At 37.5% G+C, this 22,980-nt stretch overlaps 1 protein-coding gene across 15 annotated transcripts in view; it reads left to right on the forward strand.

The window, feature by feature from the left end:
• SUGCT (succinyl-CoA:glutarate-CoA transferase) overlaps positions 1–22,980 on the forward strand; it is a 1,028,943-nt gene that overhangs the window by 386,963 nt on the left and 619,000 nt on the right. For all 15 annotated transcript variants that reach the window (XR_006655097.3, XR_011651317.1, XM_045193162.2 and 12 more), the window contains one exon: positions 210–281. Coding sequence is in view for 13 of the 15 variants with exons in the window: in XM_045193162.2 (XP_045049097.1) it covers positions 210–281 (72 nt within the window). In the remaining 2 variants the exon portion in view is untranslated. The remainder of the gene's footprint in view (positions 1–209; positions 282–22,980) is intronic.

The following is a 22,980-nucleotide window of genomic DNA, read 5'->3' on the forward strand; positions in this document are numbered from 1 at the left end:
CTCCCAATGTAATAACAGTGGAAGAGCCTGAAAATCCCAAATGAAAGCAACTATGTAAGTATAAGTGAAAAATTTACTAATTAGTTGATAGTGACTTAACATTGCTTTATAATAAGCTTTCTTTATACAAGTTTTAGTGATTAAAACTGACTTCTGTGGTATTCTCAATATATAAAATTATATACTAATGCATGCATTTTTTATTTTAGGCTTTTAAAACCAAAGATGGATATCTTGTAGTTGGAGCAGGAAATAACCAACAGTTTGCCACTATGTGCAAGGTAATTTATAATCATCAGGATGAATGGATGATATATGCAACAATTCATTAGTAAAAAGCCAGGAAGGTTAAATTTTGCCTAGAACAATGCTGCTAGGTATATAACCAACTCAAGACCCCCTGTGTTAGACAAGTGTATGCCATTTTCATATTTACAAATTCCAAGTACAGGGTCAGAATCAGCACTCTATTGTATTATTATTATTTTTTAGGTATATGGCTGTATTTTGAAATGAAAACTTATAGTAACTTAAGTTATTCTAAAATTTGAGCTGTCTACCAGTCCTAACAGAAAGGAAACAAACAAAATTAAATTAAGGGGATTTTTAACATCAGTTTTTTTGTCTTTCCCTCCCTCTCTCCCTTGGCCCCTCCTCCCTCTGCCCCTTCCTCTCTCCTCCCTCCTTTCTTCCTTCCTTTCCTTCTTTCCTTCCACAACATGAGATCTAATTAGGACCAAATATAATCTACTGTCATATTGATTGTAGTTATCACTAGACATTTACAAAATTATTTAAAAGTTAGCTTTGTTTAATGGGTACATTTCTGCAAAATTTATGTTTTAAGATTTTAGCAAATAAGGTTATATTTTTAAAATATTGCTCCTCAGCAAAGACTTACAATCATTTAAATTAATTTTATGTTGCTACTCTAATTTTTTTTAGGATTGCTTAGGCATTTAAAAAATTTCGATGTTTTTGCATTTATCTAGATGCTATTGGTCTTTTGTTTTTATTTAAGGCCTAATGCCAGAAATATTATCCAGATTTCTAAAAATATTGTCTTTGTAAGCAAAGGCCTCACCTACTGAGGATGTTTTCTGATTGGGAGAGGTTCATTTTTTTGTATTAACCATACTACCATGAACTTTCAGTTTGTTAAAGATGCCTGTGAGTTCCTTATAGGAACCTTATTTATTCCAGTTAACTAATTATGTACAAAAATTATTTATTACCATGCCTGTTTTGTATGAGAGGTTAATGAGCAGAGCTGAAAACCACAGCAAAGGGATGGGAAGTACCACAGAGAAGGTGAAAAATGGAGATAGTTCAATTGCAGGAATGGCTGGAACATCTGAGGTGGTAAAGAAGGGAGCCTTTATAATGGTGACTCTGAGTAAGTGTAGAGAAAATTGATTCAAACATTTGATCTAGGATCAAAGAATCTTTTATTGTGAACGGTCAATGTTAAAAATATGAAACATACGGAAGCTGTTGCTTATGAAGTCATTTGTGTACTCTAGCTCCAGAGATGTAAAAGCCAGTTCATTTCTATAAATGAGTACAGATTTTCTTCCTGGGCCATATGTTTTGGAGTTTTTTCTCTCCAGAAAGGTGGGGGATGAGGGAAGAGAAATTTACTGGTGGACATATTCTTCATTCTTGAAAATAACTTTACTGAATTCTTTTTATTTTTGATTCATTACTGATGATTAATTTGAAACTTATGAACTTCCTCATAAGTATCCATAAGAACATTTTTGAAAAGTATTTTTATTTCAAAGCAGAATATTTGCCATAAGTTTTAGTACTAAAATATGAGTTATTGTTGTAGTGTGTTATGACCCATTGTTTAAAAAGAGACTATCTGAAGGCTTTGGAGATTGGCATACTTGATCTGTGTTGCACCCACTGACTCAAGAAACAGATGTTCGGAGACTTTCAGGACGTTTACAGAGATGTTACTTTAATGGCCAACTCTTTTAACCTGCGCAGGGGCGGACTCTCGATGTGTCCCGGAGACACAGTGCTCTGAAGAGCTGCAGATGAGAGCCGCGCCGAACGCTCACAGGCTAGCTCTTTTATACCGTGAGAAGCAAGCAAGCAAGTTACAAAAGCGGGAGTTGCTGTTATCTCTGCATAGCTCTGAGCTCTGGAGGAGTTTCTCTTCCTTATCCATTCTAGTGACCTTCAAGAGGTTTTCTGCTTAGCAATGCTTATAATTGTCTAGCCCTCTTTCCTAGCTCTCAACAATCTGTTTTTCCCATGTGTGAGTGAGGAATGATTAATTCCTATTATGAACCATTAAAGCAATATCTATAAAATCTGAGCTATTCAAAAGAAAAAATTTATATGTATAGGATTTTAATGTTATTTATATTATTTATGAGGGATCTTGAGCAAGCATTGCAATCTGATTGGCTTTTTCAAACTTCATAATTATACCCTTACATGTAAATTTGTCCTAAAAACCTTTCCACCTAAGAAAAATGACCTGCATCCTTATTTTGATGCAAGATTCTCCCCCTCACATATGTAGGGATTGAGTTTCTTTTCAATATTTTTTATTCATATTTGTCTCATAGTGACAGGCTTATCATTCAAACTGGCTTTATACAAGGTGAGGTCCTGGTTTTTGATATTGAGCCCATCAAAATAGTTCTTTTGCTAATTAAGATCCACCATGAAAAATAAGGTGACTTTACCTCCTGGAGAGAAATGTACCAATGCTGTCTGCCATAAATGAGTAGAATTCACTTAGGCCTAATATCTTCCTCAAATAGAATTTGATATACTGGTTAACTAGTACTTCTTGGGGAGGTTCGTATTAAGGAGCTCTTATTGTTAGGGATTAGAGTGAGGACAAGAACATTGAGTTCAATGATTGGGGCTGAGAACATCTTCCTGCATATAAAGTGAACCTTGGTTTATAACAAATCTTATTTTATTGTTCTTAACATGATACAGAAGAATAGGGTATGTGAGCATATGTAAGTTATTTTAAGCTAATACCAACACTAATGGATATTTCTATTTCAAGTATATTGACAGCCTTTTAAAAGTCATTTAGACTGAAGGTTTTTATTTTTCTATTGAAGGAAATATTCATTAGTTCTCAACTTCAGCATGGATGGAAAATCTTGAGCTCCATTTCCAAAGATTTTGACTTAGTATGTCTCAGATAGGACAGAGGAAACTTCAATTTTAATAAACATTATAGTTGATTTTGGAGCAGGTTGTCTGTGGACATTATAACAATTCCAAGGCATTTTTTTGCCTCGAAACTAGTCAGATGACTTCTCACTGGTTACATAATCTTTGCTAAGTATCTGTATCCTCATGATAAAATAAAGACTATAGTATAATACATAACGATACTAATATATAATTTTGGGGTTTTGTAATAGGGTAGATGACTGAAAAACTCAGTACAGCTATGGCTCACAGTGTGCTCTTAAAAATGGCCTTTATAAAAATTAGGTGTGGAAATTCTGGTTCTGGGTGAGATAGAGTAAGCACGCTTATTACCTTTTCCATGGAACATATTAGTAAAACCTGGAGAGAATACACAGAGCATCTGTAAGAGGACTCTAAAAGTAAGTAGTAACAGAGTTGGGGAAAAACTCCAAAACTTGAAGCACCTCTAAAGCTTACCAGTTTTTCCTTCTAGTGTGAACGTGGATACAGTGGAACCTGAAACCTGGAAGTGAGCACCAGGGACAGAGTTGAGCTGCAGGAACTGCCTTCCACTTTGGGCTTGAGGCACATGAAAATGAGCTCTACTCTCAGAGAAAGTGTGGAAATCCTTCATTTTTTTCTACTTTCCTTTTTCTGATACCCCAACTCCCAAGCATTCCAATAGTGGCAGCAGCAGATAAGCAGGAGCCAAAACTCCAAAGAAGGGTACCTTTCCTCTTTATCATGGAGCTGTGGTCCCAAAGAGAGGGGTGAATACTTGTTCTCTGTTCTCTCACTTGGCCTCTGCCATGAAAGTATGCTTTGGAGTGAGGTAACTGCAGAGAAGCTTCAGGGAACTGAAAAGAGATAGCAGAGAGGGAAAAGCTCTGGAAAACACTCTTTGAAGTTATTTGTGAAGTCTTGCACTCACTATTGAGCTGTGTATACACTGATCTGATCCTAAACAATACACCAAATCTGTTGAGAACTCAGTTAACAAACAGACTACTGCCCACACTGCAACTTGACCATTAAGTAGGGGCACATGTGGGACAGGTTTGAATAGTACTACAAGGGCTTTGAAAACTGAACTAACTCTAGAACCAAAACACAAAGAAGGTTTTTAGGAACTGGAAGCCTGTACCTAATCAGGTCAACTGCTTGCTAAAAGCAATAGCTACAGAAATTTTCTGTAGAATTAAATAAGACCCAGAGGTTTATAATGTAATATTCAAAATGTCCAGGACACCATTCAAAATTACTTAGTCTTTCAAAATATGAAAAACCAGAACTTGAATGAGAAAAGGCAATCAATAAATGCAAATACCAAGATGACACAGATGTTGGAATTAACTTCCAAAAACTAAAACAGTCATTACAAAAATGCTACAATAAGCATCACAGACACTGTTGATATAAATGGAAAAATAGCAGATCTCGTCCAAGATGGCAGTGTAGGAAGACCCTGAACTCACCTCCTCCCCATGAGCACATCGAATCTACACTTGTGGGCAGAAAAATCTCTACTGAAGAAGAACTGTAGACTGGCTGAATACCTTCTTCACTGGAAATAAGAGACAGAAACAACATGGAAAGAGGTATGAGAGACAGAGGGTATCATGGGAACCCCAACCCCAATGCAATGACTGGCAGTAGGGAGGGACCACTTAAGGCCCTGTATGTAGACTTGTCCAACCTGGGGTATAGCAAATATACAGTAGCTTAAAGGGCTTCTAGAAGGAAATCCATTTACTAACACTAGAGCATTTACCAAACAGGAGGGGAACTGTGGAAACTCTCTCCGAAGTTAGAGACACTGAAGAATACCACTTTTTACTGCCATTCCACCTTGGCCAAATGGGCACAAACACAATCCAGAAGCTCTAGGCAGCTGGCTAAGGCCATCTCTGTGTGCCCCAGACCCCACACCAACACCAGTTCTGTGGCTTGCCCCTGGGTTCCCCCATGGTGAATTCTCCCTCCAACTACAGCTCCAGCTTTTGTGCCCTGGACTGACTCAAGCCTCAGCCTGCTCCAACTACAGCTGCAACTGATCTGCAAAAGCCGTCGTAGCTCTGCTTGCCTGCCAGGACTCCCTGCACCTAAGTCAGACCCGACTAAAGACCCAGTCAGCCTGCCAAGGCAGCTGTGGTAAGGCTTGCTCCTGGAAATCCCTACAGCCCACATTTTATCCAGCTCCAGCTCCAGTTCCAACTGGCCTACCAAACACACCTGGTATATGCAGTCTACAAAGGGGAAGCTCTACACAAGGCCACCTCTTAGTTACCAGAAGTTGCTGTTTTTCTTAAATCAAAGAAAGAAATACAGAAATATAACCAAAATGAGGAGACAGAGAAAAATGTTTCAAATGAAAGAACAGAACAAAAACCCAGAAAAATAACTAAATTAAATGGAGATAAGCAATCTACCAGATAAAGTGCTCAAAACATTGGTTATAAAAATGCTCAACAGACTCAGGGGAAAAATAGATGAACTCAGTGAGAACTTCAACAAAGAAACAGAAAATATTTTTAAAAGATCAGAACTGAAGAATACAATAATTGAAATAAAAAACACACTAGAGGGACTCAACAGTAGATTAGATGATGCACAAGACTGAATCAGTAACCTGGAAAATAAGGTAGTGGAAATCACCCAATTGGAACATCAAAAAGAAAAAAAAAATAGAGATTAGATAGCTTAAGGGTTCTCAGGGACAGTATCAAACAAACATTCCAACATTCCCTAGGATTCATTTGGAATCTTAAGGATTCCAAAGGGAGAAGAGATAAAGGGACAGAAAACAAATTTTCCTAACCTAGAGTATGAAACATTCAAATCTAGGAAGCACAGAAGAGTTCCAAAGAGAATAAACCCAATGAAGTCCACACCAAGACACATTATAATTAAATTAAGATAAAGAGAGAATCTTAAAAGCAGCAAGAGAAAAGCAGTTGGTTATGTACAAGGGCGTTCCCTTAAGGTTGTCATCTGATTTTTCAGAAGAGACAGTGTAGACCATAAGGGAATTGCACAATATATTCAAAGTGAAGGAAGGGGAAAATACCTACAACTAAGAATACTGTACCCAGTGGGGTTATCCTTCATAATTGAAAGAGAGAGAATTGTGCAGACAAGTGAAAGCTAAAGTTCATCACCACTAAACCAGCATTACACGAAAGGTTAAAGGGACTCCTTCAAGCAGAAAAGGAAAGACCAAAACTAAAAAAATAGAGAGAGAGAAATGAAAAAATATTCACTGATAAAGGCCATTTAGTGAAGGTAATAGATCAACCAATTATAAAGCTAGTATGAAGGTGAAAAGACAAAAGTAAGAGCATTTGCAACTCCAGTAATAAATTAAGGAGTAAACAGAAGATATAAAACATGTCAAAACATAAATGTGGGGTTGAGTAAGTGAATGAAACACTTCTTGTCAAGATGGTAGCGTAGATAGACATGGCTTACCTCTTTGCACAACCACATCAAAATTACAACTAAAATACAGAAAACCCATCACTCAGAAGAGTTAGAAATCAAGTTGAATGGCTGTCTGACAATTAAAGAACCACGTCCATCCAGACTGGTAGGAAGGGTGCAGATGTGGAACAGGCTGGTCTCACACCCATGTGTGGTGGATAAAATTTGGGAAGGATATCTTGGGAATGAGGAGTCCCAGCCTCACACAAGGTAACCCTGCCCAGGGTTCCAGTAACAGGAAGATAGTTCCATACAACTTACGGCTGCAAAAACTGGCGGGTATTGAGTGAGGGGAGAAACTTCTGGAGCCCCAAGCACCTCCTCTTAAAGAACCCACACATTGACTCACCTACACAGACTCACTCCCTCTGGGCTCTGGCACCTGGGTAGCAGCTTGGAAGGCAGCAGTGGTGTGCTGGGAGAGACTGAGGTGGCCAACATAAAGGTGAGCAGAGGCCATTGCCCCTGTTCAGGGCCCTCCCCCCACAGAGCCACGGAGCTGGCAAGTGGGTGCCATATCTGAGACTTCATCAACCTGGCTAACAATTTGATCTGTCTTGGAGATCCCTAGAGACTCTGCCCCATCCAATTTAAGATCCCACCCAAGCTGCTTTTCCATATGCTTGGCTAGTCTTGTCTCATGTTGCACAACATCTTAAGTTCTCTCAAACAAGCAACAGCTAGCCTCAGTGAGCCCCAGGCCTAGTCCTAGCAGCAGCTAGCCTAGATTCACAGCTTGGCTTCACCTGGGAATCTCTAAGACCACCACAAGCAGCTACCATCTCAGATTGCTTTATACCTCCAACCAAGTGGCCGCAGGTGAAACACAGGTTGGGGCTGACCAGGCTGACCTTGGCCTGCACCACCCAGGAAACCCTAGGGCCAGGTGCACACAATGGATGGCTACAGACCATGTCAGAGTACCACCACCCTGCTCCTGCACAGCTGATCCTCCAAAGAGTGTAGAGGTTGTTGGTAGGTGGTCACAGCCAATCCTTGCAGCTGACTGTCCTGAGTAAATCCCTCCCATAGATCTGCCAACAGCAACCAAGGCTCAACCACAAGAGGGGGGTGTACTCAGCCCACAAAAAGGGACACCTCAAGTACCCAGCTTGGACGATGGAGGAGGCTGTGCAACTGGACCCTATGGGACCTCTACTACATTAGACCACACCAGCAAGACATGGAGTCAAAGCAGCTCTACTTAATACATAGAAACAAACATCAGGAGGCTGTCAAAATGAGGAGACAAAGAACCATGGCCCAAATGAAAGAAAGAATAGATCAAAACTCCAATAAAAGAGCTAAACAAAATGGAGATAAGCAATCTTATCCAATGCAGAGTTCAAAACACTGGTTTTTAGTATTCTCAAGGAACTTATTGAGGACCTCTCCAGCATAAAAAGATCCAATCAGAAACAAAGGATACACTAATTGAAATAAATAATGATTTACAGGGAATCAACAGTACAGTCGATAAAGCTGATAACCAAATCAATCAGTGATTTGTAATATTAGGAAGCAAACAAGAACCAAAGAAAACAACAAGAAGAAAAAAGAATCCAAAAAAAAAATGAGGATAATATAAGCAACCTCTGAGACAACTTCAAGAGATCCAAGATTTGCATCATAGAGGTGCCAGAAGGAGAAGAAAAAGAGCAAGAAGTTGGAAATCTTTGAAAAATAATGAAAGAAAAGTTCCCTAAATTTGTGAAGGAAATATACATGCAAGTCCAGGAAGCACAGAGTGTCCCAAACAAGATGGTTGCAAAGATGCCCACTCCAAGACACATCATAATTTAAAATGCCAAAGGTTAAAGATAAAGAGATAATCTTAAAGGCAGCAAGGGAAAAACAATTAGTTACCTACAGAGGAGTTTCCATAAGACTGTCAGCTGATTCCTCAAAAGAAACTTTGGAGGCTAGGAGGGATTGGCAAGACATATTCAAAGTCATGAAAAGCAGGGACCTACAGCAGAGATTGCTCCAGCCAGCAAAGCTCTCATTTAGAATCACAGGGCAGATAAAAAGCTTCCCAGATAAGAAGAAAACTAAAGGAGTTTATCATCACCAAACCATTATTATATGAAATGTCAAAAGGACTTATTTAAGAAAAGGAAGATCAAAACTATGAACAATAAAATGGCAAAAATACATATCTATGAAAAATTGAATCTAAAAAACAAACTAAACAAACAAGAAGAACAGAGATAGGATCAGGGATATGGAGAGTGTTTTGATGGTTACCAGATGGGAAGTGCTGTGGGAAAATGGGTGAAGAGGGGAGGGGATTAAGAAATACAAATAGGTAGTTACAGAATAGCTGTGGGGATATAAAGTACAGTATAGGAAATGGAGTAGCCAAAGAACTTATACACATGACCCATGAACATGAACAATGGTAGGAATTACCTAAGGGAGTGGGTGGTGCTGGGTGGAGAGGGGCAAAGGGGAAAAATTTAGGACAACTATAATAGCATAATCAATGAAATAAAATTAAAAAAAATGAAATGCTTATACATAGGATGGGTTTGAATTTAAGTAATTATCAACTTCAAATAAACTGCTGTAAACATAGCTTGTCTTATACGAATCTCATGATAACCACAAACTAAAGCCCATAATAGATACACAAAAAATAAAGACAAAGTAACCCAAACATATTACTAAAGAAAATCATCAATGTAGAAGAAAATAAAGCAAGAGAAGAAGAACAAAATAGAAAGGTACTACAAAAACAACTGGAAAAATTAATAAGATGGTACATACCTAACCATAGTTAATCTAAATATAGATGGACTAAATGCTCCAAACAGAAGACGTAGCTTGCCTACCATAGACTTACTTTACACTGAAAGTCACATGGACATAAAGTGAAGGGAGTGAAAAAGATATTTCTTCAAAATAAAACAAAATGAAAACAGGGATAGTAATCCTTATATCAGAGAAAACAGACTTTAAAACAAAGACTGTAATAAGAGGTAAAGTAGGGCATTACATAAAGGCATCAATCCAAGTGTTAAGTGGGTCTAACACTTGTAAATATGTGCTCATTCAACCTAGGAGCACCAAAATACATCTAGCACATATTAACATACATAACAAGAGAAATTGACAATATTATAATAGTAATAGGGGACTTTAACACCCCGCTTTTATCATAGGACAGATCATCCAGACGGAAAATCAACAAGGAAACAGTGGCTTTCACCAGACACATTAGATCAGATGGAATTAATAGATATTTCAGAACATTTCACCCCAAATTAGCACAACATATTCTTTTCAAGTGCACATGCAACAGTTTCCAGGATAGACTCTATCTACATTAGGCCACAAAACAGGTACCAGTAGGTTTAAGAAGATTAAAATCATATTAATTATCTTCTCTTCAAAATAGCATGAAACTAGAAATAAATTACAGGAACACAGGGGAAAACAAACAAGTGGAGGTTAAATAACATGGTACTAAACAATCAATGTTTAATGAAGAAATCAAGGAGGAAATAGAAAACAAAATCCTGAAACAAATGAAAATGGAAACATAATAATCCGAAAGCTTTGGACAGAGTAAAAGCAGTTCTAAGTGGGAAATTCATAGTGATACTGGCCTACCTCAAGAAACATACAAGAAAAATCTCAAATAAACTAACTTTATATCTAAAGGAACTAAAAAAAGGACAAAGCCCAAAGTGAGTAGGATGAAAGAAATAGAAGAGCAGAAATCATCAAATAGAGACTTAAAAGTGGAAAAGGTCCATGAAACTTAAGAGCTGGTTCTTTGAAAGATAAACAAAATTGATAAATATTTAGCCAGACTCAACAAGAAGAAAAGAAAGTATACAAATGAATAAAATAAGAAATGAGAGTTAATAACCAACATCACAGAAATACGAAGGAATTATGAAAATACTGTGAACAATTATACTCTAAAATATTGGACAACCTAATAGAAATGGATAAGTTTCTATAAACTTATAACCTTCCAAGATTCAATCAGGAGTAATCCAAAAATCTGAACAGATCAATTTAGAAATGAAATTGAGTTAGTAATCAAAACCTTCCAACAAACAAAAGTCCATAATCAGATTACTTCACAGGCAAATTTGATAAACAGTCAAAATGAAGTAAAAGCTACTCTTGCTAAAACTATTCCAAATTTTTTTTGAAGAGGAGGGAAAACTTCCAATCTCATTCTAAAAGTTCAGCATTACCTGACACCATAACCATACAAAAACATTATAAAAAAGAAAATTATAGGCCAGTGTCCATCATGAACATATATGCAAAAATCCTCAACAAAATATTAGGAAATCAAATTAAGCAATATATTAAAAAGATCATATACAATGATCAAGGAAGATTTATTGCAGCAATACAAGAATGGTTCATTATCTGAAAATTAACATGATGCATCGCATAAACAGAATGAAGGATAAAATTTGTATGATCATCTCAATAGATGTAGAAGAAGAATTTGAATAATTTAACATTTATTTGTGATAAAAACTGAACAAATGTGTAGAGAAGGACCATACCTCAACCTAATAAAGGCCATATATGACAAACACAGCTAATATCACACTATATCACACTCAACAGTAAAAAGCTTAAAGCTTTTCCCTCTAAGTTGAGGATTAAGACAAGGATGCTCACTCTCACCATTCTCACTCACGATTGTATTGAAGGTACTAGCCACAGCAATCAGACAAGAAAAAGAAATAAAATGTATCGAAATTAAAAAGGAAGATCTAGCATGTGGCTTTTTCTAGAACATACAAAACCCTAAAGATTCCATGAAAAACTATTTGAACTAATAAATACAAAACTATTTGAACTAATAAATGAGTTTAGTAAAGTCACATTACAAAAATAATATTTAGAGATCAGTTTAATGTCTGTACAAAAATAATGAAGTACCAGAAAGAGAATTTAAGGAAAAAATCTTGAGATAGAAGATGGTGGAGGAGTAAGTAGAAGCTGCACTAACCTCCTCCCAGGGCCAATTTAGAAATACCACTAAATTGTAGAGAAATCATCCTGAATAACCAACTGAACACTAGCTGGGGAGAAGCATTATAACCAAGATCAGACAGAAGAAACCATTTCAACACAACAAAGACTGGTAGGGAGTGCAGAGTAGGAGCAAGAAATCTGGCTGGGATCCAATGGGCAGCAGCTGAAGTTCTGAAGGGATATTTCAGCAGCTAGGGGTTCCCCCTGAGAGGATAGGGTCTAAACCCCAAGTTGGGCTCCACAGCCTATAGCACCAGAGCCAGAAAAGAACTCAGATAACATCTGGTTGTGAAATGCAGCAGTGTTTCTGTCTTCCAGGGAGGTATTGCTAAAGATGCAGAGGACCTCTTAAAGGGCCAGTGCACAAAATTTTGTTTGCAGTCACTTACCCTGGGCTGTGGCAGAGGGAGAAGAGAGTGGACTAGAAATGTTTGAGGAGAGTCTGTGGTTGGTGGCTCTGGGGAGAGAACTGAACGATCAGCTACCAGGATCCCTAGGTTGAGTCATTTCCTGTACTGTTGAAACTATCATTTACAGAGCACTCCTCTCCAAGTGGCCTCAGCCTGAGGGGAAGCAATAGCCTGCCCACAGGAATTACTCTGCCCTACTTTGAGGTGCTAGAGGTGGGCTGCAGATTACAGTTTAAGTTTATATAATTGATCAGTTTAACAACTAAGGTGGGGAATACAATGGAAAAGCCAAAATGGGAAGACAAAGAAACAGACCCCAAATGAAAGAACAAGAGAATTCTCCAGAAGAAGACCTAGATGAAAGGGAGACAAGCAATTTATCAGATAGAGTTTAGAGTAATGATTATAGAATATGCAATAGCATGAAAAAAACACATAGTAGGAATAAAAGAGGAGCAGTCAGAAATAAAGAATGCAATATCTGAAATAAATAATACACTGGAAGGAATAAACAGTAGTTTACATGAAGCAGATGATTCCATCAGTGATTGGGAAGAGAATGTACAAAAAAGTCATTCAGGCAGAGCAGCAAAAAATAGAATTAAAAAAAAATGAGAAGAGCTTAAGAAACATTTTGGACAACATGAAGTATAACAACATCTGCATAATGGGGATTCCAGAAGGAGGAGAGAGTGAGAAAGGGATTGAGAATCTTGGTGATTTTTTTTTATTCCTTATTTTATTTTTTAATTTTTTAAAAATTATTTTATTGTTGTTCATTTACAGTTGTCTGCATTTCCCCCCACCACTCCCTCCCACCCCAGCCAAACCCACCTCTCTCTCTTGCTTCCACCCTCCCCTTTGGTTTTGTCTATGTGTCCTTTATAGTTGTTCTTGAAAACACTTCCCGTACTATCACCTCCCACCTCCCTCTGGTTACTGTCAGATTGTTCTTACTTTCAGTGTCTCTGGTTATATTTTGTATGCTTTTTTCATTTGTTCATTATGTTCCAGTTAGAGGTGAGATCATGGTATTCGTCTCTCACAGCCTGGATTATTTCACTTAGCATAATGCTCTCCAGGTCCATCCATGCTGTTGCAAAGGGTAGGAGCTTCTTCTTTCTCACTGTTGCCTAGTATTCCATTGTGTAAATGTACCATAGCTTTTTGATCCAGTCATTTACTGATGGAAAATTAGGTTGCTTACAGCACTTGGCTATTGTAAATTGTGCTGCTATGAACATTGGGGTGCACAGGTTCTTTTGGATTGGTGTTTCAGGGTTCTTAGGGTATAATCCCAGCAGTGGAATTGCCGGATCAAGAGGCAGATCCATTTTTAGTTTTGTGAGGAAATTCCATACTGTTTTCCACAGTGGCCGCACCAGTCTGCATCCCCTCCAACAGTGCATTAGGGTTCCCTTTACTCCACATCCTCTCCAGCACTTGTTTGTTGATTTGTTTATGATGGCCATTCTGACCAGTGTGAAGTGGTATCTCATTATGGGTTTAATTTGCATCTCTCTGATAGCTAGTGATGCTGAACATCTTTTCATATGTCTCTGGGCCCTCTGTATGTCCTCCTTAGAGAAGTGTCTGTTCAACTCCTTTGCCCATTTTTTAATTGGGTTGTTTGTCTTCCTGGAGTGGAGTCATGTGAGTTCTTTATATATTTTGGAGATCAAACCCTTGATTGAGGTATCATTGGCAGCTATGTTTTCTCAAATAGTTGGTTCTCTTTTCATTTTAATGTCATTTTTTTCAGCCATGCAGAAGCTTTTTAATTTGATGAGGTCCCATTTGTTTATTGATTCCTTTGTGTCCCTTGATTAAGGGGACATATCAATGAAGATGTTGCTGCATAGAATATTTGAGATTTTCCTGCTAATGTTTTTCTCTAGGACCTTCATGGTATCATGACTTATATTTAAGTCCTTTATCCACCTTGAATTTCTTTTTGTGTATGGTGCAAGTTGGTGATCTATTTTCATTTTTTTGCATGTAGCTCTCCAGATCTCTCAACACCATTTGTTAAAGAGGCTATTTTTGCTCCATTTTATGCTTCTTCTTTTCTCAAGTATTAACTGTTCATAGAGACTTGGGTTTATTTCTGGACTCTCTGTTCTGTTCCATTGGTCTATGTGCCTGTTTTTATGCCAGTACCAGGCTGTTTTGATTACAGTGGCCTTGTAATACATTTGGATGTCAGGTATTGTGATCCCTCCTGCTTTGTTCTTCTTTCTCAAAATTACTGCAGCTATTCGGGGCTGTTTATGGTTTCATATGAATTTCTGAAATGTTTGTTCTATATCTGTGAAATATGTCATGGGTACATTAATAGGGATTGCATTGAATCTATAAATCGCTTTGGATAGTATGGCCATTTTGATGATATTAATTCTTCCAATCCATGAGCATGGTACATGCTTCCAATTGTTTGTGTCTTCCTTAACTTCTTTCTTCAGTGTTGTGTAGTTTTCTGAGTACAGGTCTTTTACCTCCTTGGTTAAGTTTATTCCTAGGTACTTTATTTTTCTTGTTGCTATATCAAATGGGACTTTTCCTCTGATTTCTATTTCTGTTGTTTCATTGTTGGTGTACAGGAATGCCTTTGATTTCTGACTATTGACTTTGTATCCAGCTGTTTTGCTAAATTCATTTATTAGGTCGAGTAGTTTTTTGGTGGAGTCTATAGGATTTTCCATGTACACTATCATGTCATCTGCAAACAGGGACAGTTCCATTTCCTCCTTTCCATTTTGGATGCCTTTTATTTCTTTTTCTTGTCTGATTGCTGTGGCTAGGACTTCCAATACTATATTGAATAGGAGTGGTGAGAGAGGGCATCCTTGTCTTGTTCCTGATTTTAGTGGGAAAGCTCTAAGTTTTTGTCCATTGACTGTGTTGTTGGCTGTAGGTTTCTTATATATGTCCTTTATTATGTTGAGGAGTGCTCCCTCTATTCCCACTTTGCTGAGTGTTTTTTATCAGAAATGGGTGCTGTATCTTATCAAATGCCTTTTCCGCATATATTGATATGATCATGTGATTTTTGTCTTTGCTGTTGTTTATGTGATGTATTATGTTTATTGATGTGTGAATATTGTACCATCCTTGCATCCCAGGCATGAATCCCACTTGATCATGGTGTATGATCTTTTTAATGTATTGCTGGATGTGGTTTGCCAATATTTTGTTGAGGATTTTAGCATCTATGTTCATCAGCAATATTGGCCTGAAGTTTTCTTTCTTGGTTGTGTCTTTATCTGGTTTTGGGATTAGGATGATGCTGGCTTCATAAAAAGAATTTGGGAGTCTTCCATCTTCTTAAATTTTTGGAATAATCTGTGAAGAAGAGAGTTGAGCTCTTCCTTAAATGCTTTGTAAGATTCTCCTATGAAGCTGTCTGGTTCAGGGCTTTGTGTGCTGGGAGTTTTTTGGTTACAGCTTCAATTTAATCAGCTGTTATTGATCTGTTCAGGCTTTCTGCTTCTTCTTTATTGAATTTTGGAAGATTATAGTTTTCTACACATTTTTCCATTTCACCTAGGTTTTCAAATTTCTTTGCATATAGTTCGTGGTAGCAATTTCCTAGTATCCTTTGTATTTCTGTGGTATCAGTTGTAATCTCTCCTCTTTCATTTCTGATTGTGTTTTTTTTGGGTCCTCTCTCTTTTTTTCCTGATGACTCTGCTTAAAGGCTTGTTGATTTTGTTTATGTTTTCAGAGAATCAACTCCTGGATTTATTGATCCTTAGAATTGTATTTTAGTCTCTATGTAATTTATTTCTGCTCTGATATTGGTTATTCCCTTCCTTCTTCTTGCTATGTACTATCTCTGTTCTTTTTCCTTGAATTTTTATTAGGTGGTTAAATTTTTTATTTGAAATGTTTCTATCTTTTTTAAGTAGGCCTTATTGCTATGAACTCCCTCTCAGGACTGCCTTTACTGTGTCCCGTAAGTTTTGGGTTGTTGTGAATTCATTTTCATTTGTTTAGAGAAACTTCTTACTTGATCTCATTCTTGACCGATTCATTGTTTAATAGCATGCTATTTAATCTCAATGAGTTTGAGTGTTGTTGGTTTTTTTCCTTGAGGTTGGTTTTTATTTTCAGCCCCTTATGGTCAGAGAAAATTCTTGATATGATTTCAGGTTTCTTGAATTTGTTGAGGCTTGTTTTGTGTGCTATCATGTGATCTTTCTTTGAAAATGTACCATGAACATTTAAAAAGAATGTGTGTTTTGCTTCTTTGGGATGAATTGCTGTCTATGTAATAGTTAAGCACATTTGATCTGGGGCATTGTTCAATGCCACAGTATCCTTGTTGATATTTTGTCTGGAGGATCTATCCATTTTTGACAGTGGGGTTTTACAATCCCCTACTATAATTGTGTTCCTTTCAATATCTTTCCTGAAGTCCTCTAATATTTTCTTTATTTATTTCGGTGCTCCTATGTTGTGTGCATATATATTTACAATGTGTATGTCTTCCTGATGGATTCTTCCCTTGTGTATTATGAAGTGACCTTCTGGGTCTTTTTTTATGACTCTTTTTTTGAAGTCTATTTTGTGTGAAGTGAGTGTTGCTTCACCCACCTTTTTGTTCCTTTGCATTTCTTTGGAATGGTTGTTTCTAGCCCTTCACTTTCAGGCTGTGTAACTCTTTTGTACTGAGATCGGTCAGTTTTAGGCAGCATATGTGTGGATCATGATTTCTTATCTATTCAGCTATTCTATATCTTTGGATTGTAGCCTTTAACCATTTACATTTAAGGTTATGACTGATAGGGACTTATTTATTGCCACTTTTTCGTACCTATGTTCCCCTCTCTCTCATTTTTTTTCTTCCTGTTCTTAAAGCCAACCCTTTAGCATCACTAGCAGAGCTGGTTTGGAGGAGGTATATTCTTTGAGGCTTGTTTTGTCCAGGAAGCTCCTTATTTGGCCTTCCATTTTAATTGAGAGCCTTGAATAGTCTCCATTGCACGCCCTTGGTTTTCATTACTTGGAATATTTCTTGCCATTTTCTTCTGACTTGGAGCATTTCTGTTGAGAAGTCAGCTGCTAGCCTTATTGGGGCTCCCTTGTATGTTACTGCCTGTTTTTCCCTTGCTGCCTTTAAGATCCTCTCTTTGTCTTGGAATTTTGCCATTTTAATTATGATGTGTCTTGCAGTGGGCCTCTTTGGGTTCCTCTTGCTTGGGACTCTCTGTGTTTCCTGGATTTGGGTGACTTTCTCTCTCATCAGATTAGGGAAATTTTCCATCATTACTTTTTCAAACAGGTTTTCTATCCCTTACTCTTCTTCCCTATTCTGGTTTCCCTATTATACAGGTATTGTTATATTTTTTCTTGTCTTGCAGTTCCCTTTTCATTTCTTTGTTCTTTCTGAGTCTCTTTTCCTTGTTTTGCTCTATCTGCACGTTTTTTTTCCTACCTTGTCTTGCAGGTGGTTGATTCAATCCTCTGCTTCATCTAGCCTGCTTTTGATTCCTTCTCCTGTGTTGTCCAATTCAGAAATTGTGTTCTTCATTTCTTCTTGGCCCTTTTTGATAGTTTCTATTTCCTTTTTCATGTTCATATAATTTGCAGTGAGTTCATTGTCCTTGTAATTTTGGTAATTCTCTGTGAGCTGATTGAGCTTCCTGATAACCCTTGCTTTGACCTCAATATGTGATAGTTGACTTGCCTCTATTTCATTGAGCATTCTTTCTTGGTCTTCCTCCTTTCCTTTTGGTTGGGGTTTATTTCTTTGTCTTCCCATTGTTTGTGAGCCTCTTGTTGTTAGCCTCTGCTTATTATATTGATCTGTTCTGACTCCCTGGATTTTTCGTGTGAACTTCTATGGTAGGAGTCTCGTGAGATTTAGTCATCCAATGTCCTTGATCTCCTGAACTTGCTGCTCTTGGGCTGTAATGTATGTTGGCTCTCTGGATGTATTTGGGTTTTGACTGTTGTTGGGTCTTTATTTGGTGTGTCCTTCCCTTCAGCTGGTTTACTGAGCGTCACCCCTCCCCAACCATATCTTTTATTGTATTGTGCAGGTGTCAACAGGTTGTATTGGAGCTGTTTCTTCTGTCTGTCTGAGGTTTTGAGGCTTCTATCTTGCTATTGTTCAGTTGATTGTTCTGGGCAAATTCTCCACCATTTAGTTGTACTTCCAGATTGATCCTGGGTGGAGGTTAGTGTAGTTTCCACTTACTCCTTCACCATCTTCCTTTATTATCGGTTGGTGGTTCCTTTGTTGGTGGGTTCTCTGTTCCAGCAGGTATTCTGGTGTTCACAGATCCCACCCACCTTTTATGTGATTAGTTGGAGGGTTCAGGCCAAATGGATTAAGACAGTAGTAGTGTATTCTATGGGATAAAGTACCAACCTGTAAAGAAAATATAGGAGATTTTTTTTTTGATAAGTATAATGTTAACCGTTATATTTCACCAACTGGCCAGTTTTTAGAAAGGGTGGAAAAAGTGTAAGATTCCTGTTAGATGGGAAAGGGTTGTGAATTGAATCCAGAAAACAGTGAGCTTGTGGGACATCAGATTATGAGATATTGTGAGAGTATAGAATAGAAAATAGGCATGGTGTGTGAGAGAATAGAATTAACGACAACAGTAATAAAGTTTGGAAGACAGTGAACTGGGCTAATGTCCCAGAGGGGTGCTGTGTATTTCTAATAATTATATGGAACAGCAATTATTTAGAATAATACTGGAACACCAATCATATGACAGAATCTGTGTGATCTGAATAGCAAGAATAGGAAGTACATCACCCAGAGTAGTGTGCTATTGGAACACAAGTGAAGTGAAAGATGGAAAATTAAAAATACACTATGAAAGAGAGGACAAGGAAAACCAGTCACACAATGTAATTAAAGAAACAAGACAAATGAAACTAAACAAAAAGAAGACAAATAAAAAAATAGTAGAAAAATAAAAGAAGTAAAAATAATGAAAAAAATAATACAAATAAACAATAACTTGCAAGTTCTCTGGAATAGCAAAGTGAAATTTGTCTCAGTTTCTCAGTTGTTGTGATGATCCTTCTTAGGGTCTGACTCTGGTCATTTCACAGCTCCAGGTCTTATTGTCTCCCTTGTGAAAAAAAGAGAGGGTGAGGGAGAGGGACGAGTCACCTGCTGGTTATGCCTTGAGTCCACCAGTTGTGCTGTCCTTGAGGTGCACCAATTATGGGCAACTCACACACCACCTTCTCACTCTTTGCTGTCCTAGGTGCTGGGGACTCGCAAAGTCTCTTCAGGGTAGTTTGGCTCCCCTACTGAGTTATGTGTTTCTGGTGACTGCTAACTCCCTGAGCTCTGCTGCTCTCCTCTGCTGGGGATGCCTCCGCTTTCCTCTTAGTGAGCCAGTCCAGGCCCAAAGGGTGGGAGCCCCTCAGTGGCTGTTGGGTAGGGTTTAGTTAGGAACATGCCTCTGGTGCTGTGTCGTGGGTGAGTGCAACTGGGAGTGCGCTCATGTGTATGCAGCATCTGCTACTGAGGTGTTTGAGGTGGGGGCACAGCCGTGGGGCTGCTGGGCTGGGTTGGGCCTCTGGGGCGGTGGTCTTGGGCACACACTGATGGGGCAGCAGTCGTGGGCACACAGACTCTGCTGCTGCAGCAGCACAGCCGCATTGTGGTTGTGTCTGGTGGGAACTGCCGGGGCCTCTGGTGTGGACGATACCAGGACCTATTTATGATGAAAAGTCTCAGCAAAGTGGGATTAGAACAAGCCTACCTAACAAAATAAAGGCCATATATGACAAACCCACTGCTAATATCATACTCAATGGGCAAAAACTATAAGAGTTTCTTTTAAGATAAGGAACAGGACAATGGTGTCTGGTTTCACCTCTCTTATTCAACATAGTACCATTAGCCCTAACCACAGCTGTCAGACCAGAAGAATAAATAAAGGGCATCCAAAGCCAAAAGGAAGAAGTAAAACTGTCTTTATTTGTAGGTGACATGATACTATACATAGAGAACTCCAAAGATTCCATGAAGAAACTGCTAGAACTGATAAATGAATTCAGCAAAGTAACAGGATACAAAATTAATATCCAGAAATCATTTACATTTTTATATGCCAGTAAACAAACTAACATAAAGGGAGATTTAGAAAGCAATCCCATTCATAATTGCTGCAAAAAGAATAAAATACCTAGGAATAAACCTAACCAAGGATGTAAAAGACGTGTGCTTGGAAAATTATAAGACACTGAAGTAAGAAAGTGAAGAAGATACAAATAAATAGAAGCACATAATGTGTTCATGGATAGAAAGAATTAACATCATTAAAATGTCTATAGTATCCAAAGCAATCTAAAGATTCAATGTAATTCCTATCAAGATTCCAATGATTTATTACACGGAACTAGAACAAATATTTCAAAAATTAATATGGAACCACAAAAGGCACTGAATAGCAACAGCGATCCTGAGAAAGAACAAAGTTGGAGGAATTGTGCTACCTAATATCAAAAAAATCTATACTATAAGGCCATAGTAATCAAAATAGCATGATACTGGCATAAAAAGAGAGAAATAGATCAATGAAGCATAATAGACAGCCCCAAAACAAACCCATACCTTTATAGTCAATTATTCAACAAAGGAAGAAAGCACATACAATGGGCTAAAGATAATTTATTCAACAAGTGTGTTGGGAAAACCATGTATACAGACCCATGCAGAAAAATGAAACCAGACCATCTTCTGACACTACATACAAAAGTAAACTCAAAATGATTCAAAGAATTAAATGTTAGCCCTGGAACCTAAAAATTCTAGAAGAAAACATCTGCAGCAAAATCTCAGACATTGCTTGCAGCAATTTTTTAAATCAGATAATATCTCCCCAGGCAAGGGAAAAAATATAAATGGGACTACATCAAACTAAAAAGGTCTTGCACAGCAAAGGAAATCATCAACAAAATAAAAAGACAACCCCAGGAGAACATATTCTCTGATACATCTGTTAAGGGGTTAATATCCAGAAATTATAAAGTACTTACAAAACTCAAAACAAAAAATCCAAACAACCTAATTTAAAAATGTTCAAAGGATCTAAATAGACTCTTCTCCAACAGGACGTACAGATATCCAATAGACATATGAAAAAATGCTCAGAGTCACTAACCATCAGAGAAATGCAAATTAAACCCACAAAGAGATACCATCTCACAGCGGTCAGAATGGCTGTCATCAATAAATCAACAAACAGCAAGTGCTAGCAAAGTTGTGGAGAAAGGAGAACCAAATGCACTGTTGGTGGGAATGCAGTCTGGTGCAGCCATTGTGGAAAGCAGTATGGAGATACCTCAAAACATTAAAAATGGATCTGCTTGTTGACCCAGTGTCTCTCTTCTGGGGGAGTATCTGAAGGAATCCAAAACACTAATTTGAAAGAATATATGCACCCCTGTGTTCAATGCATCATTTTTTACAATTGCTAAGATACGGAAACGGCCTAAGTGTACATCAGTAAATGAGTGAATAAAGCAACTATGGAATATTTACACAATGGGATAAGTACTCAGCTGTGAAAAGGAAGAAAAGTTTACCATTTGTGATAGTATGGATGGACCTTGAAAGCATTATGCTAAGTGAAATAAGCCAGTCAGAGAAAGACAAATGCCATTTGATTTTACTGCTATGTAGAATCTAATGAACAAACTGAACTGACAAGGAAAATGGGGACAGACTCATAGATGGAGAGCAGGATGACAGCTAGTGGGGGTAGTGAGGGGGTGGAGGTATCGAGCGCAAAAGAAAAAGGACTCATGGACATGGACAACAGTGTGTGATTGCTGGGGGAGGGTGGTATAAGGAGGATAAGTGGTAATGGAAAAATACAATAAAAATTAAATCAAAAAGAAAAAAAGAAAAACAGTCCCTTTTACAATTGCATTAAAAAATGAAATGCATAGAAATAAATTTAACCATGGAAGTAAAATACCTGTACTCTGAAAACTATAAGACATTTAAGAAATTGAAGAAGACACAAATAAATGGAAAAATATACCATGCTGATGGATTATAAAAATTGTTATTGCTAAAATCTTTATATTACCCAGAGCAATGTCTAGATTCTGTGCAATCTCTATTCAACTGCTGGTGGTGCTTTTCATGAAACTAGGACAAATAATCCTCACATGTATATGAAACCATGCAAACCCTGAGTAGCCAAAGCTATCTGGAGAAAGAAGAACAAAGTTTGAGATATCATGCACCCTGATTTGAAACTCTACTACAAAGTTACAGTAATGAAAACATTAAGGTTCTGAAACAAAATGAAACTCATAGATCAATGGAACATAATAGAGATAGTGAAGTAAATCTACACATATACAGTCAATTAATCTATGACTAAGCAGGCAAAAGTATACAATGTGGAAAAGACGGTTTATTCAAAATTTGTGTTGGTAAAAGTCGACAGATGCATGCAAAAAAAAAGTAAGAAAGAAACTAGGCCATGTTATAATATATATAAAAATAAACAAAAAATGGATTAAAGCCTTGAATGGGAGACCTAAACCATAAAACTCTTAAAATATAGGCAGTAAATTCTTTGACATCAGTCTTACCAATCTTTTTTTTTTTTGATATGGTTCCTTGAGTGAAGATAAGAAAATAAAATTTAAAAATGCAAATGATACTACATAAAACTAAAACGTTTTTGGACAGTGAAGAAAACTGTCATGATGAAAAGTGAACCTACTGTCTGGGAGAAGTTATTTGCAATTGATATAACTAAGTGGTTAATACTTAAAACATATAAAATTTTCATACTGCATGACATAGCAACAACTTAATGAAAAAATTAGCAGAGGACCTGCATAGACATTTTTGTAGGGGTCATACAGATAGGTGGCCAATAGATATATGTAAAGA

This window comes from Desmodus rotundus, chromosome 6, assembly GCF_022682495.2.
Source record: "Desmodus rotundus isolate HL8 chromosome 6, HLdesRot8A.1, whole genome shotgun sequence".
Taxonomy (NCBI): Eukaryota; Metazoa; Chordata; class Mammalia; order Chiroptera; family Phyllostomidae; genus Desmodus; species Desmodus rotundus.